This window comes from Kryptolebias marmoratus, linkage group LG10 (assembly GCF_001649575.2).
Source record: "Kryptolebias marmoratus isolate JLee-2015 linkage group LG10, ASM164957v2, whole genome shotgun sequence".
NCBI lineage: Eukaryota > Metazoa > Chordata > Actinopteri > Cyprinodontiformes > Rivulidae > Kryptolebias > Kryptolebias marmoratus.
In genome coordinates, this window is record NC_051439.1 from 15,986,481 (window position 1) to 16,004,299 (window position 17,819).

Sequence of the window (17,819 nt, forward strand, 5' to 3'; positions counted from 1 at the left end):
CCCCTCCCCCGGGCAAAGGTGACAAGAATACGAGATCATCCTCTTTTATCCCTGACAATGAATTGGTGTGCGTAAGTCTGTGCGTGTGGCCCGCTGGCGTTGGGACAGGAGGTGGAGTTTTGTCACCTGCCCATACATGCAGGCAGCTCCGGTTACACGAGGCTGTTAGTTTGGGGTGTGAAACCAAAGTTCAACGTGTGACCGAGATCACAGCCGGACAACATGAACAGGATCTGGATCCTCGTTTTGTCTTTCGCCATTCCTGGTTTGACACAACTTTCATCCAAGTAAGTTTCATCTGAATGCGGCGCCTCATTTTGGCTCATTTGAGCAGTTGTTAATGCTTTATTCTCTCTCTCTCACTGTTCTAGCACAACACTGTTTCTCATGTCAGGTCCAGATGTTCTGCACGGTGGTACACCCACTCCTCTGGCTTTCACCGTTTTTACTAATTTCTCTGGTAATATAACAGCTGAAGTGGCACATGGCAACACAAAAATAGCTCAAACAGAGGACTTCCAAGGAGGTGAAACTACTAATATACAGATTTCATTCATTTAATGTACCTTCAATTTTGTGGAGAAGTCTAAAAAACCTTTATTTATTTATTTTTTCTAAGGTTTGACCAAGATCCTCACACTTCCTCCTGTAAGTACATTTTAGAATTTAGTTTTATGTCAGTTTTTTCTGTTGACAAATCATCACAGTTCTGATCATCTGTGTCTGATTATTTCTTCAGTTTCCTGGCTCGGTAGCTCCAAATTCCCCATTAAATTTAACAGTTTGGGGCTACACGGAGAACAGCCTGATTTTTACCAACACCACCACCCTCAGCTTCAACCCCAAGAACGTCTTCTCCATCATTCTCACTGACAGATCTCTCTACAAACCGGCAGACACTGTCAGAATCAGAGTAGTGTCTGTCCAGCTGGACAAGAAGCCGTACAAAGGCAGAGTGGAGATGTCTGTACTGGTAGGTGTGCTCACGAGCACAGAGGAAACGGACAAATTAGCTTCATTCATTAATTGTTTGACTCACATTTTTTTTACTGCATAGGATCCAAGCAGGACAATTGTTGACAGGTGGACCTTCATGGAGGAACTGGGGATTTTCTTGAAAGAATTCAGTTTGTCCCAGGCGTCTCCTTTTGGACAGTGGGTGATCTCAGCAACGGTGAATGTAGGTTTGAAAAACATCAACCTGTTTGCTTTTGGTATATCTTAGTATGCTGTTTTAAACCTTGTTGTGTTATACAAAAAGAAACGTTTTAATTTTTGACTTTCATCCTTCTTGCAGGGACTAACCGATGAGAAAGGATTCACAGTGGAGGATCGTGGCAACATGTCTACCGGTAACAGAACAATTTGTGTTAAAGACAAACATTAGACCAGATTTTGTTTCAGTTCTGATTATTATCAGTGCAGATGTTAGGTCTAGTTTTCATCTCGTCGTGTTTTGTTGTATATTCAGTAATTGTACATTCTGTATACTTTTGCACAGATTGCACCTATTTTTTGTTTTATGAAAGAATAAACACAAGTTGACACAAATTCCTGAAGGTGCTAAGTGTGGTAAAAATGTATTTTTTCCATGACTACTTTTGCAGATAATCCTCCCTTTGACGTGCTGTTCAGGACTTTGTCACAAGTTCTTCTTGGGGATGACATCTCAGGATCGGTGACAGCATTGTAAGTTTAATTTCAACCAATAAAGCTGCAATTTTAAACAGAGAAAAACTCCCTTTCCTCTCATTTTATGTAGACTGTTGCCTTTAAAGCTCAGGTCCTTATACCAGACACCTGGAAGCTTGAAGGCTCTGTTAGGACTTCATTCTTCTGCACAGAGATGTCTCGTGTTGTTCCTGAAATTTACTGGAGCCACTCTTCTAATTCTGACGCCACTGATGACCACTGGCACCTCTGTGGCCTTATCCATGTCCCGTTTCAGTATTCATCTAATATCATACTGAATAATTGATTTTTCTTTTAGTTATCCCAATGGACAACCTGTACGAGGCACGCTGGTTGTTACTGTCACTTTGGAGTCTTTACTCTTAACACAAACGAAAACGGTGAGGTTTTAATGTTTCTCTTACTCGTTTATATATATTTAAACATAAATTGAAGTAAGATTGAACTCCGTATAATGATAATACATGTAATCCTTCACCTTTTTCAGATCTATGGGTCCACAAAGTTTTTCTTCAGCAGAGATCAACTTCAGGCTTTCACCTCTTCATCAGCATTTAGCAGCAACAGCCTAATTTTCCACATTACTGCCCATGTTAATGACAGCATGCAGTTAACGACGGGTATGATATATTTCAACCAGTCCTGAATATCTTTCAGCTGCAGCCCCAAACAGATTTTGGTTTTGTTTTGTTGTTAAAGTGAACAAAACAGTTGAAGTCCACCTCGTTCGGGACAAATTCCACCTCATGTTCCTCAATTTTCCACCATCCCTGAAGCCATCCTTACATTTCTCCACAAATGTGAGTAAAATAGTTTTTAAAATAATTTATTTAATGTTGATTTTGGTGACGCTGCCATCTTCTCCTGCATCACGCAGCTTAGGATCAGTAGATATGATGGGAAGCCTCTGAGCCCGCTGGATTTAAATCACCTCGCTGTGGTTGAGGTCACTCAGAAAACCTTGATGATGAACGCTGAATCTACAACTCTTACACTTCCTGTACCGAAAGATGGCAACGTACTCATCCAGTTTAAATTATACGATCAAGCAGAGATGCTTTTATTACGAGTGAGTACTACGAATCACGATTCATTGAATTAAATCTTCCAGGAAAATGATGATTCAGCTGTTTTGTTTCATGTAAGATCAGTTGTTTCAGTAAAGTACAATTTAGCACATTTTATTATTGAGTAAAACCACCTCAGGACATTTAGATCATATCATCCTGGGTGTAAAAATGCATTCATCTGAAAGAACATCTAGGACATCCCAAGAGGCCCTTATTGTTTATCTTACTTTTATATTCAGGCCAAATTCCAGTCCAGTGAGGAAACACTGAAGGTCTACAACAACAACTCCTCTTCTAGTGGTTCATATATTCAGATCTACCCAGTCAACACGTTACCTGCACAGGTACTGGAACTCTAACACTTACTGATTTACCCATAACACATACAAATATACATAATATACTGTCCAACACACCACTAACTTTCAGATTGGGTCACCATTTCAACTTAATGTGGAGAGCACCTTCAAGCCAGCGACGCTTCACTTTGTGGTAAGTCAGCTGACATGATTCAGATATTAAATGAAATACAACTACAGTGGTGTGTGTCGCTGTTTTTGCTGTGCTGATTCCTCATCCATCCATTTCAACAGGCAGTAGTTCCTCCTTTGTATAACCTAAATCTATCTGTATTTATAAGCAATATGCTGTAAAGCCTTCATTTTGGGCACCAATGGTAAATAAAAAAAATGTCTACACATTGAGAGTTTTTATTTCTCTGTTTTAGTTATTGCTGCTTTGCAAGCAAGCATTTGATATATAGACCAAAAAATGGCTTCTTACCCAAAAGTGGAACTTAAGGTCATGATGTACAAATTAATGTGACAAAATACACACAAATAAACTAAATAAATTACAGTTTGGTGTTAAAAATGCACCCCAAAAAATATATTTGGATGTTTTTTTTGTCACGACTTGTATAAATATTTATGACACATGCTTTGTCTGTATTTTTACAGTTTGTTATCTTATTATAAATTAGGTTTAATTGTTGTTTTTATGCTTTTATGCAATTAGAGTAACTCAAAACACAGTTATTTTGTATTTTAGGTGCAAATCATTTAATGAAAAAGTACATACAAATAGTAAAAGACCATAAATATGAATCTATTTAGGGCAGGATGTGTGGAAAATTTGGTGTCATGACTTCTCTATTACTAAAACATGATAATTTTCTCATGTATATCCTGTAATCTACAATAATTCTAACCTTTAGTTGTGTATTTAGTCTAAAATTCAGTATTTTTATTTGCTCAAAGAAATGCATCAGTTACGTTTGTACATAATGCAAAGTAGTGTATTGTTTCTTGATGGATTTGTTGTTTTACTGGTGTAGATGGAAGTAATGGACCTAATTTAGAGAAGTTTGTATTTAAATGCACATAAATATGACTCTTCTCTTGTACTGCTTTAATTCTAGGTGGGCTCTAAAGGTCAGGTGGTGGCTGCAGGAACAAAAAACTTCTCTCCCACTTTGGATCTCACACCATTACTGTCCTGGTACCCTGAGGCCTGTGTCACTGTCTATTGCATCCTCTCTGACGGGGAGATAATCAGCGACACAGCAAGCATACCCATCCATCAAAACAACCATGTGTGTTCATGTGTTTTTTAATTTGATTTACTTTGTTAAAGCCTTCTGAAATGCTTGTCATACTGATGCATATGGTAATCCTGTTGGGTGTGCAGGTGATAGTTTGTTTGCTCGTTCCTTTCAGTTGACCCTGAGCTGGAGCAGCGTTCGGGCCCAGCCAGGTGAGCAGGTGTCGCTCACTGTGGCAGCCAGTGAATCCAGGTTTCAAGTAGCAATTGTCGTAATGGGGATGCCAAACGATGCTCCGCGGTCCAATATGGATTGGAAAGTGGAGCAGGTATGAGAACACTTCAGGTTAGAAAAAGCTCAAAAGGTCAACTATTGTTTGACAATCAAACCATTAAAAGCATCTGAGGAGAGATCAGAATGTGGAAGTGACTTTTAGACTATTGTTTTGTTGACATGAAAGGAGAAATGTGCTCAGAAATATAAGCTCCTGTGAAACTTTATAAGAGCATCCCTTGTTTGGACACTGCTCGATTTGCTTTATGATGCATTTGTTTATTTTGTTATAAAGGAATCTCCCTGGTTATATTTGATCTTTTAACAATCAGTAAGATACTGTGAGAGTAATCAGAGTATGGCTGCAAAACCAGCTGCTCTGGGTGTAACAGATCTGCCTGCTTTGTTGGGAGGGAGCTCGTTTTTCTAGCAGCTGGAAACTGTAGAGTTTTGGCTGCAGGAGCTGAGGGTTATTTTGTGGCTGTAAATGACAGAAACAAGGGTTTACACCATCTTTATATTTCCAGATAGCTTATGTCCTGCATTGTGTGAAATAGAACAGGTTATTTAAACTTGGAGGTTATTCAAGGAAATACAAAGCAGAGACTTTTCTAAAGATTGTATCTGACCTCTAATACTTGGGTGTTTGTTCTTCCAGTGTCTACTTTTACACACATTAAAACGCTCAAAAGGAAGGTTTTATTGTTCTGTAGTGAGGTTGTGTAGAGAAGTCAGTATCTTACCTGTTGCACATGGCAGTCAAAGTAATCTGAGTTTGGGGAATCAAGGAGAAATTCTTATGAAGGATTTAAGGTAACCACTACTCAAAACAGGGGTAAAATAGGTGTATAAATAACTAATATATTGTTTGAAATGTAAGGTAAGTGTTAAGTTTGAGCTGTTTGCGGTGAAATTTGCTTTGCATAGCCTTTAGCGTCACTACTCCATAAGAGCTACTCCCTGATTGTCTAAACTGGGATGGTTCTGAACTTTCTACTGCAGTTAAGATACTGACTACACCACACAGTCCTTATAAATAAAACACTTTTGCTTTAATACAGTAACATACAATAGTTTTAATCTTTTTTATTTCTCTAATTATGCAGAAATGTCATCTTAAGATGATGACCAATGTAGCATTTAATGAAAAAACACAACCAGATGGACCCAAAAATGGTAAGAGTTGCTCCTTTATTGTGAATCCTTCATATGGTGATTTCATAAATTTAGTATTTCCTCACATATCAAATGCAAAAATGGTAACTCAGTTCCTCTTTTCGCAGACAGTGACACTGGCCTAATTATTGAGAAATACTGGAGTCAGTGGATTGGTACCACTGAATCTCTGCTGTGGTTAGACACTCATGTCAGGTAAGAGCTTAAAAACGCACATGCTGGATTGAAGTTGTAGCATTCAAATGACGTTCCAAAACATGTTTGTTTTTTTGTATTTTTCATTCACGTATTTCAGTGATAAGAACTGGACCAGTGGGGAAATAACAGTGCCTGCTGGTGTTACTTCTCTTGGAGCTTTAGCACTTGTTATGTCAGAGAACTTGGGCTTGAGTTTCACTCCTGTTCCACTTCAGGTAACAAGACTCTTCAGCTGGTCTCTGTTGGCCAGGGAGGTTTCTCAAACCATGTGCCGTTCAAAGCAGACACATATTCCCCCAATCTGAAACTAATGAAAGAGAGAGATAAGGCACTAAAAGTATATATACAATCAAAGCAAATACATGATAAGCGCAAGTATACAACCCTTAGAAATAGAGTAACAAAAGAACTGAGGCAATCCAAGGCATCTCTTTTTATAAACAAAATCCGTGAAGGAAAGGGAAACTGTAAAGAAACATGGAATCAGCTGAGAAAATTAATGGGAACAGACTACAAGAGGTCAGATAAAAAAATACAGCTGCATATAAATGGTCACATGACACAAGACCCGTTTCAAACCGCTACTGCTTTCAATGAGTACTTCATAGACTCTGTCAAGTCACTAACTCATAGTCCACCTGTAGACTCAGTCAACGTCGAGCCATTAGATACAACTCTACCAGTATTCTCTATTAATAAGGTTTCTCAATTCCAAGTAAATAAAATCATAGACTGTCTTAAAAAATCCAAATCAAAAGACGCTTTTAAACAGGACTCACTACTGTTGAAAAAACACAAAGAGACTCTATCTAATCCTATTACAAACATGATAAATTCATCCTTCGAACAAGCATTATATCCAGCAGTATGGAAACCAGCTATTGTGACGCCTGTCTTCAAAACAGGAGATTCAAATGAGGTGGCAAACTATAGGCCAATCAGCATCCTCCCTGTAGTTTCAAAGATTGCAGAGAGGTGTGTAGCAGATCAACTAATGTCACACCTGAACAGCTCTTCATTTAAGCTACATCCTATGCAGTTTGGCTTTCGTGCCAATCATTCCACGGAAACTGCTACTTGTTACTTTATTGAAACTGTAAAAACTAAAATGGACAAGGGGGGAGTAGTTGGAGCTGTATTCCTGGACTTGAAAAAGGCGTTTGACACCATCAGCCATGATGTTCTCCTCACAAAATTAACATTCTTTAATTTCTCTCCTGATGCTATAAATTGGATCAAATCATATTTACAAAACAGATCACAAGCTGTTAGAGTCAATAATGAACAGTCATCTTACATGAGAAATAATGTGGGCCTGCCGCAAGGATCAATACTGGCCCCTCTTCTGTTCAGTTTGTATATAAATGACTTACCCTCTGTGTGCAAAGGATGTGAGATACAAATGTATGCAGACGATACTGTAATTTATGTACATGGTAAGACCAAGGAAGACGTAGCCAAAAAACTCTCTGAAACCATGCTACATGTGTCAAAATGGCTCCACAATTCATGTTTACATCTAAATGTTAAAAAAACTGTATCTATGTTCTTTACAAAAAGAGTATCAAACTGCTCAGACCCAGATGTGTTTGTTGCAGGCCAGTCCATCACAGTAGTGTCAGAGTTTAAATATCTTGGACTCATTCTGGATTCAAGTTTCACATTTAAAAAACATGTAAAGAAAGTCACTCAAACAGTCAAACTCAACCTTGCAAATTTCAGACACATAAGAAATAATCTGAACACAGATGCAGCAAAATTGTTTTTTAATGCAATGATTATGCCTCATTTAACATACTGTCTTAGCAGCTGGTCACGGGGCTGTAAAACAACATTAAAACCAATCCAGTCTGTCTACAAGCAGGCTCTAAAGGTTCTGGACAGGAAACCCTTTCGTTTTCATCATTGTAGTATACTGGACAAACATGTCCTGTTAAACTGGGAAAATCTAGTTACATTTCATGATGCAAATCTGGTCTTTAAAATTTTACATGGCTTTGCTCCACCACCACTTACCACTTTTTTCACACAAGGTAGCAGACTCACCAGATCTGTCTCTTCTAATAACCTTATAGTCCCACTGAGAAAAAGCTCATTTGGTCAGTCAGCCTTCTCAGTGCGAGCAGCCCAGTCCTGGAACACCATTCCAACTCATATACGCAATGCAGACACATACAGAACTTTCAAAAATATGTTAAAGACATGGTTACAGGAGAATCAAACCTGTAATCATAATCAATAACTTCTGTCTGCCTGCCTGATGCACTTTTGTATGCTGTTTAAATCTTATATTTGTAATAATGTCTTTGTTTTTTACAGATTAATGTCCAACTTTTATGTAGATTACTAACTATGTATTTTATTGTTTGCACTAATTTTTAATGTTGTTTTATTATGTTGGCATTTTAAACCTTGCCCAGGGACTACAGTTGAAAACTAGCTACTTAGCTAACACTGGCTCATTTACAGAAATGTTTATTAATGTGCACTGTCCCTGTTCAAATAAAAGGAGAAATGGAAATGAAAAATCCTGCTCCGTAACTTATTTTACCTGTGGCTTCTCTTCTGTCATTGACAGCTGACCGTATCCAAAGATTTCTCCTTGTCTTTTATTGTCCCTCCATACGTCATCAGACAAGAGGAAATTGTGCTGGAAGTAAACGTAACCAGTCATTTGGACCATGACGTTGCGGTATGTTGGATAAAACATTAACAGCTAAAGGGAAACTAGTAAATCATCTATTAAATATTTATCTTTTTAAACATGGAGTTTGCCTGTTTCAAGATGGCTGTCCCAGCCAACTGACTTTGAAAAACACAAAAATAGCTATAACTCAGTCAAGGTGGTAGTAGCCTAGAGTCATTCACAACACATACTCTGAGCATGACATCTCATGATATCACATGAAACTGCGAATAACTGCGAATAACATGCATTCCTTCAGTTATTAGTGATGTATTTCTTTTTTTGTTTTTAAAGATTGTGTTTTGTTTTCACGTGTTTTAGGTCATTGTGTTTATTGCACAGACTGAGGCCTTTGAGTTTGTTTTGATGGATCGACGAGACGCGTCTGTTATAAACGCCCAGAGGCTCACCTTGGGGAGTCGTCAGACTGCTTCAGCCATATTCTCTATAAAGCTTTTGGCTTTGGGAGAGAAGGAAATATCTGTGGTTGCTATGTCTGCAGAGGCCTCAAACACCTTTACCCAGAGAGTGATGGTGAAGGTATGGCACATAAAAATGAAGGGTTGGATATAACAAGCCAGTGAGGAAGAAAGAGATATGAATTTATACTTAACAACATTGTAACAATACAACTTTTTTATGTAACATTTAACAGTGATAACACTGGACTTCTTTGATGTTCTTGTAGCCTGAAGGAGTTGAACAGTCCATCTCACAGTCTCTGTTCCTGGAGCTGACAGCAAAACAAAACGATGCCAGTTCTGTGTCCTTCTCTTTTCCACCAGATGTGGTACCAGGAAGCCAGAGGGCCCAAATAGCTCTGGTTGGTAGGTCTACCATTCAAAAACCTCTGCTGGGCCAGATTCTGAGCAGTTGCGAGGCTGTCTGGCTTCATTCAGGTTGAAAGGCAATGAAAAACAGTTTATAGATTTCTGTGCTTGATGTGAAAATAAGTCTTTTTGTGTTTTGTTGCTCTGCACAGGTGACATCTTGGCTCTGTCCATCAAACACCTGGATTCACTGGTTCAGATGCCCACTGGGTGTGGGGAGCAGAACATGATCCACTTTGCTCCAAGTGTCTACGTTCTGCAGTATCTAGACAAGTCAGGCCAGGATGACTCAGAAATCAGGAACAAGGCGTTGAGCTGCATGACGGCAGGTAATCTGCCTTTCACATCCTAACTATATGCTGCTTGTTCTACATAACCTGCTTTTTTTTAACTTTGCCAGTCAATCCCCAAGATTGGTTTTAAGATCATTTTATTCTTATTTAGTTGTTTCTTATAAATTCCACAACATGTATAATGTTAATGACAAACAAGTTACATATTTCCTGCTGTAGGGTATCAGAATCAGCTGTCCTATCAACGAGATGATGGTTCCTTCAGTGCTTTTGGACAAAACGACTCTTCTGGAAGCATATGGTAGGTCACCAATTCTGCATGTTGAAATCTGGTAAATCTGTCACATAGATCACATTTCTGAGCCTCTGATGTTCTCTTCCGCTTGTTCCATGTCACACCAGGTTAACAGCCTTTGTGCTGCGGTGCTTTCTTCAGGCTCAGCCCTACATTCAAATAGATGAGAGCATCGTAACCAGCGCCATGACATGGCTTTTGAAACATCAAGGGCCCAGGGGGGAGTTTGTCGAGGTTGGCAAACTCATCCACACTGAGATGCAGGGAGGGTTGGATGATGACTCGGTGGCGCTCACCGCTTATGTGCTGCTGGCATTTCTGGAGGAGGAGACTTATTCTGTGAGTCAATGGAATTTGTGTATTTCAGTCAAAATGGCTGAATATGTTGCAAAAACAGCTAAAACCCATAGTTATAATTACAGGAAAACTTATCTATTTTATCTTTGTAAAGGGCAAGTATGTAAGCAATGTGTCTCTGGCCCTGAAGTACCTGGAGAGCAAAGTGTCCGGCGGTGTGATCCACAGCAACTACAGCCTGTGTTTGGTGGCGTACGCTTTAGCTCTGGCCAATAGTCCTACAGCTGCTAAAGCGCTCTCAGAGCTCAGCAGGAGAGACGACTACACAGGTGACTTTAAATCATTCTCATTCTGTTTTTTAATTAGACTTCCAGAAGTCAACCGATTATGATGAAGGATCGTCAGAAATCAGGATTAATAGATGATTCATGAAGCTAAAGCATTTGTTTTATGCTCATAAATATAAAAGTTTAATTTTTATTTATTAAACTGAATTTTTTAAATAAAATCAAATAAAGTACACACTGACTGCTCATGATTTAGTGAATTAGCCTTAGAGCCTGATGCAGAAGAGTTGAACTTCACTGAAAGCTCACTAAGAATGCTTGGGATGTCCTAGATGTCCTAGAAAGTTCTAAATGTGCACTCTAAAAGTAACACTTCCTGTCCGAATAATTAACTATAGAAGGCTCTGAAAAAATACAACAGTGTTTGTTTAAAAGTTAGTATAATATTCTAGTTAACTTTTCTGGAGTCTGCCGGTGTTGTTTTAAAACAAAAGCACTCCTGCCGTAAAAAGCACAAGTGAAAAGCAGCGTAATGGTAATGTTGATTTTTATTTTATTTTATTTTTATTATTTATATTATTTATATTTATTATTTATATTGTAAGTCAGATTTGGGAATGGCGTCACATCCACCTTAATCATGTTTAAGATACAAGTTGGAAATCCAGTGAGATTCTCTAATTTTTGGGCTTAGTATTAACTTTTAACAGTCAGCTAATAATATTTTTCTTTGCATTTTATACATTCAAACACTCAAGAGTGCAAATGAATAGTTTCTTACTGCGGCTACCACCATTTAGACGCTCAAGGCAACCATATTTGATTTTGAATTTGGGAGTGGTGAGAAACTTCAGACTCTCTAAGTCCAATTTCCCACTTCAAGGAGCATTCGAGTTGAGTTTTTCAACTTTATAACTTTGAAATTTGAACTTCTGGATGCAAATGGAGTATTAATGTAGCAACACATAACCTTTTCTTTGGTTGAGTATCCTCAATGGTGGCCGATAAAGAATAATATTTAACCCTCTCAGGCTCAAATTAAGTTTAAGCAACAGGAAAAATCAGATATTCGGGGAAATTATCATCTGAGTAAAACAAGGCTCATAAAATATGAATGTGGAGTAATTAGGTATATGCAATTCGCTGTTGCAAATCTGCAACGTCTGCCTTGGGAGGGTTAAAAAGACAAAGAAGGGGCCTAATTATTTGGCAAACCGTTGATCATTAGTCAGAACTTAATGTTGACCCATTTCAGCTGAATGGGCGATATGTCTTTTCTTTTTCTTAAAGATGATGTCATGATGTGGACATCCTCAGCTGGCCTGAGTTCACTTGATCAGCAGCCGAGCTCGGCACAGATTGAGATGACCTCGTACGTTCTGCTGGCTTTTTTTATGCGAGGCAGCTTTATTGAAGGGATCTCTCTGGTGAAGTGGTTAAGTAGACAAAGAAACCATCTAGGGGGGTTTGGAACAACTCAGGTGAGGCTAGACCTGTTTCTTCTCACTAGAAAAATTGAGGTTTTACGATGTGACAGTAAATTTTATGATACTTGCTTGAAATCTGAAGGGATTGGTGAAATATTTTATTTATCTTACTTCTTTCTACCCATCTTGATATTTTGAGAGCATATTCCCCAGTTCTGTGTAGAGTTGTAAAGTATGAATGGAGCAATAATCCAGATGTGCTTTGCCTCTGTTTCCTGCAGGACACTGTAATTGCTCTCCAGGCTCTGGCTAACTATGCTGCATTCAGTGGTGCCAGTGCCATTGACCTCAGGTTCAACATATCTTCCTCCACGTCTCCGTTTGTGTCGCTGTTTCACATCAACTCAACCAACTATCGAACCTATCAAAGCCAAGAGGTAGCAAAAGAACAAATGTTGAAGAAATTTTATTCTTGTTGACTAAATTGATGTTTTACCTTTGCTATTTTAAACACATAAAGAGCCTAAAAGCTAAAAAATGATGAACTGAACTTTAATCTTTTAATCTTTTGCTTTTTAGATTAATGCTGAAAAAGATTTAGCTCTGCATATATACATGGAAGGCAGAGGATTTGCCATATTTCAGGTATAAAGTAAAATACATTTAAATATTTTTAAGCAATATTATCATTACATTGCATGAATTATTTTATGATACAGATTTTATTATAGTTTGCACTGAACCCTCGCTCAGGAGTTTTGTTTCCATACTTCCATTTTGTTTGGCTCAACAGTCTGTTTAACCACTGGAGCATGCTCAGAATAAATTGATGACAGCATGCATGATAGCGTCTCCCAGCAGCACAATACCCGACATAATAAATGCTAAATCAAAACACCAAATGCAAATGTAGCATGATAATTGACTTACAGCAGTTAACATCTGGAATGCAGACTTAAGCCGTCTGCTTTTAGCACATCCAGATTTGATCACTCAGGGGGTGATCATGGGAAAGTTAAATGTTTCACTGTGTTCTTCATCAAAACTTGTCGTTTGTTTGAAACACCTATTCTAAATTTTCATTTTAGACCGTTTCCTAGCAGATCGAGTCCAGAAAGTGTCAATTTTAGTACATTTTCAAAGTTTTCCACTTGTAACCATTTCCATTAATGTATCCAGTTGAACGTCTTTTACAACGTGAAGAGCAAAAACGTCTCCCAGAACGTGAAGCAAACCTCAGATGAAGATGCGTTCTCATTGACAGCTCATCTTAATCACAGTGACACAGATCACATGACGATGTCTGTGTGCACAAGGTAAGCACTAATGGTGCAGACAAACATAAATTTATTCTTTTTGTTGATGTTTGAATGACTGTAATGGCAGTTTGTGTTAACCCTCTCCAGATTAAAAGACAGTCAGCCAATACCTCACACAGGTATGGCTATATTGGATGTGGGCATGCTCAGTAGCTTCACTCTCCTCCCTGGAGCTGCAGTTGAAGGAGACTTCTTCAGACGGGTGGACAGAACACCAACTGAAATCAGCCTGTATCTGGATTCTGTAAATGTTTGATTATCATTTCTCTTTTTTTTTCCTTTTTTTTGTCTAGTTTAAAACATTTGCAGATTTCTTTTTATTCATGAATCCAAAGTGGAAGTGCTACAAACCTGCACTATTTATAACTTACAGCAGGGGAGCATTACTTTCATTTTAAATACTTTAAATTACGTTTATGTTGTCAATATAGAGAGAACTAGATGATAAAGATGGAAATACTTTAATGGTGGATCTGCCATTCCACTCCCACATGAGTGAGCCTGTCTTTAAACGCTTGATCATTTTTTACTGGTGAATTCTGCCTCTTTTCTTTTTTTAACACAATATTTGCCAAAATATTAAATACCAGACTTCAAAATGGCATTAGGCAAACCAGTGATTAAATTGTCAGGTTATGTTGTGGTTAAAACGATCAGTATAAACTCTGAAGGCATGCAATTCATAAAAATATTCATTTAAACACAGAACAAAGAGACTTTAGTAAGACATTAGTCTCAGTTTGAAAACTAAGCCTTCACATTAACGATGCTACAGTGATTTAAATGGAAACTTTAAGACAATATTTAGCTATAACATTAAAACTTCAAGTGGTAATATTTTTCTGCTCAATACTGAGCCACTGATTTCACAAGACCTCCTATAGTAACACTTACCAAGTAGGCTGTCTGGTGATCTAATTTGTTTTTACAGGATAAATTCATTGGGTTCTGCAGGTTTTAGATGGCGAGTAAACAATTTCTAATCTTTGTCATGCTGCTCAGTTTCCTGACTAATTGTGTCAAGATGCAGAAAGAGGCCGGTTCCATCCGAGGATATGCTTCAGGGGTGTATGTGTTCAGATAGGTGCTTCATGGCCAGCATTAGGATTTTAGAGCTGCAGCAGCTTATCTGTGTTTAAAGTACAAAGTCCTGCCATTTTCGTCAGGGGACCTTCGGGCATCCATGATCCTGTTTTCAGTTCATATTTTGTCCATATTTGCACCAAAGACTTGTTGATATTAACTGCTGCAACAAGGCCTGGATTTCGTACAAATGCTCTCACCCATCTGTGTAGCCTTAACTTTATTCCATACCCTGTGGGGCACCAGTAAATACGTATTACTGTAGATGTCAGTGGTAATAAGGCTGCTGCTAATGTTTCAAGATTTAAGATTCCTTCATTTCTCAAACATGATTTTGTCAGCATAATAAAAACAGCTCCCATCTTTTAAGATGGTAAGGAGATCATGAATTAGCTGCATGCAGTTCTGTGATTTGCAGAAATGATCAAAATCTCTTCAATAAATAAATAAAACAGTTGGATAATTATTCAGCTTTGCACGAGCTGGCAGTCCTATCTAAAACTCATTTATTTGCATCATTTGCAGGTCAACAAGTCAGACGTTTGCTTCAGACTTCCTTTGGTCAGAAACTACAAAGTGGCTCGTGTTCAAGATGCTGTGCTGCAAGTTTATGACTATTATGAACCCAGTGAGTCCACCTGTAGAAACTTTCTAATGTGCTGTATACATTTACAACAATATATTTTAAAAGACTGTCTCATTCGATTAATGTTATGATTCTAATGCACAGAGTATGACACATTATTGACCATCGTGCCATTTGGTTATTTTCTTTTTTAGCAAGGAAAACAACAAAAACATACAACTCTGACTTTCTTCACAAAACGGACTCCTGTTTTTTCTGTGGTGAAAAGTGTAATCTCTGTCGGCCGAGCATCACCATCACCGTCACAACCCCTGCTGGGTCTCACTCCGGCAGAGGAACTTCCTACAGCCTGATCTGCTTGTGTCTGGGAGTCGCTGCTTTTCTTGTTGTTGTCTAATCGTAAGGATAACACACAGCTGTTTCATACATATCCTGTTTAAAATATTGACAAATGATTGTAATGTTTAGTAGACTGTTTGAAAGCTGCTTTTTTGTGCACATGTGCCCTCTACTGTTTACAGTGTGTTTTGCATTGTTTCGTCAAAGAAGCCAATTCAAAATGACTCTCTTTAAAAGTTGTATGGATAATAATTCATTCATAATATGTATGATTCTTATCTTTTGATGAATTACATTGTAACATAAATCAATCTTTAAATCTTTATTTTCATTTACTTATTTTAGCCTTCTATTCTCCATATGTGTTTATACAGTGACTGTATGTGTATAGTTGGCAAGAAAGCAAATGAAAGATTTATTTTAAGCTCCATGTGTGTCCTGTTGTCAGTCTTTTGGCATTAAAATCCAGACACATCAAGCTGTCTAACGGTTTATATAAAGACTAAAACAGGAGTATTTTCCATACCTGCTAGTATCTGACTTATGAGTTTAAAGGTTTTAGTCCTTGTGATAGTTTTCTCGAGAGAAGCAGGCTCAAGTAAGTGACTTTGTCAATAAGCTTTTAGAGATGACTTAATGTGAGGAAAAGTTACCTTCTCTCACTGGTTTGTCACGTTACTGTTAGCCGAGGAATGCATGACCTATAGAAGTATGCAGGGTGAACACACACATGGAAGACATCTGCAGATTGTTACCAGGTTTGACATAAATCCCATTATTGTGAAACGTGAATGTCATTGTTAGATTTTCAGCCTATTTTGATCAAATCCGTTTATTTTTTAATTTTTTGCCTTAGAAAACATTTTGTTCTCCTGAGTAACAACCTCAGCGTTCGACTGGGAACATGTTAAACTAAAGTTAAATGTGTCCATCAGTTCAGTGATTCATCAGCACAGGGGTTCTCACTGCAGCCAAAGAGGAACTAACTCTCTCTCTATTATTTTAAGACTGGGTTTTGCTGGAAAGCTGTGTCTGTTTTTTATGTTTGGCATTTTTTATAGACTCACTGAGGAAAGTACATTCCTTTTTGGAGCACTAAAATGTTTTGCTCATAAACAAAACCAGACACGATGGAGAATTGTAGGTGTTCACACAAGCATGTTGACTTTTGACTTATTTTACTTATAGATGGTCTTTACAGCTTGTAAAAGATCCCAGAAATGTTTCCACTGATTTTTTTATTCAAAATGTTTCTGTTGATTGTCATGCAACATTCAGTTTCTCTAGATTTAAAAAGGTGACTGTGAATATTCTGACTTTTAGACCCATTTTTATCAAATGTAGATTTTACGTTCATTCACCTGAATACTCAGGCGAATGGAGAAAATCATAATGTAAGAAACTAAATCTCTCATGAACCAGTAGACGGATTCAAAAGAAACTCTCAGAAAGTAATAACTGAATGTACATCTACAACTAATTAAATTTTGGATTTAACTTGCTTCAAGATGGCCGCAACAGTCATCTGACCTTACAGAACACAAAAATGGCAATAACACGGTTAATTTTAAAGATCTTAAGCTAAAATTAAGCGTGGTAGTAGCTGAGCATCACCCCTTCAACATACTGAGTCTGTCAGCAAAATTTATCTTGAAGCAATGAATGGATTTTTGCGAAACTCTCAGAAAATATAGTATATATATATATATATATATATATATATATATATATATATATATATATATATATATATGCATTTCTTCAAGGAATGCTAGGCCTTTATTTATATAAGATATCATATGGCTATATGCTATAAAAGTACATCACTCCAGATTTTATGACAAAACAGTAGTTTAACAAGAATTTAAACCAGAAATTGTACCTTGAGGCTATTCCCTGCAGTTTGCATGAAAAGCTCCCAAGCTGCAGTTCTTAATTCACAAACACTAGATGGCAAACTTTGCATCCTAATAGAGGCAATTTCAAAGGTTGCATGAAAAATTCTGGAGGGGAAAAAGCCATGGGACCCCATGAAGAAATCACTCGTACGCTACACATCTGGCATGTGTTTTGAGTTAAAAACTACTGAAACTAATAAGTACAGCAAGCAAGCCCCTCCTCAGAGTAATTTTCCGGTTTTATTTACACAATAAATGCCTTCAGAAATGTTCAGATGGTCCTTTAAGCTGGCAGATTATTATTTTCTTGTAAATACTTTGTTAGCGTCTTGAGAGCTTGTCTTACGTTGGGAACAGTTTTTTTCTTTCTTCATCAACACAATGTCCTGACATGAACTGCTATGCAGGCTTGCCCCTGTTTGATTGCTCCGATGAATAATAATAATAATGAGAGTGGTGCACACACATGTATTTAAAGGTCATAAAAAGTGACCTTTGCTAACCTGGGTCTTGTTGTGGGTGAAGCT

At 37.7% G+C, this 17,819-nt stretch overlaps 1 protein-coding gene across 1 annotated transcript; it reads left to right on the forward strand.

The window, feature by feature from the left end:
• Window positions 1–56: 56 nt before the first annotated feature.
• Window positions 57–15,822, forward strand: cd109 (CD109 molecule). The gene is made up of 32 exons (XM_017419297.2): window positions 57–287; window positions 372–526; window positions 620–648; window positions 740–973; window positions 1,058–1,180; window positions 1,298–1,352; window positions 1,608–1,689; window positions 1,991–2,072; window positions 2,180–2,312; window positions 2,392–2,492; window positions 2,570–2,761; window positions 3,002–3,106; window positions 3,192–3,254; window positions 4,183–4,356; window positions 4,481–4,633; window positions 5,685–5,754; window positions 5,862–5,949; window positions 6,050–6,167; window positions 8,531–8,644; window positions 8,960–9,178; window positions 9,327–9,465; window positions 9,621–9,797; window positions 9,981–10,062; window positions 10,164–10,395; window positions 10,508–10,682; window positions 11,931–12,121; window positions 12,349–12,504; window positions 12,647–12,712; window positions 13,247–13,383; window positions 13,474–13,630; window positions 14,995–15,097; window positions 15,250–15,822. Exons 1-32 carry the CDS (start codon window positions 223–225, stop codon window positions 15,450–15,452), a joined length of 4,173 nt encoding a protein of 1,390 aa, XP_017274786.1. The 5' UTR covers window positions 57–222; the 3' UTR covers window positions 15,453–15,822.
• The last annotated feature ends 1,997 nt before the right edge of the window (window positions 15,823–17,819 follow it).

Excerpts from the sequence above, each read along its gene's own strand:
- cd109 (XM_017419297.2), top strand. The coding sequence starts at position 223 with ATGAACAGGATCTGGATCCTCGTTTTGTCTTTCGCCATTCCTGGTTTG. Across the intron at positions 2,493-2,569 it reads CCTTACATTTCTCCACAAAT|CTTAGGATCAGTAGATATGA; the intron begins GTGAGTAAAATA and ends TGCATCACGCAG. Across the intron at positions 9,179-9,326 it reads CCCAGAGAGTGATGGTGAAG|CCTGAAGGAGTTGAACAGTC; the intron begins GTATGGCACATA and ends ATGTTCTTGTAG.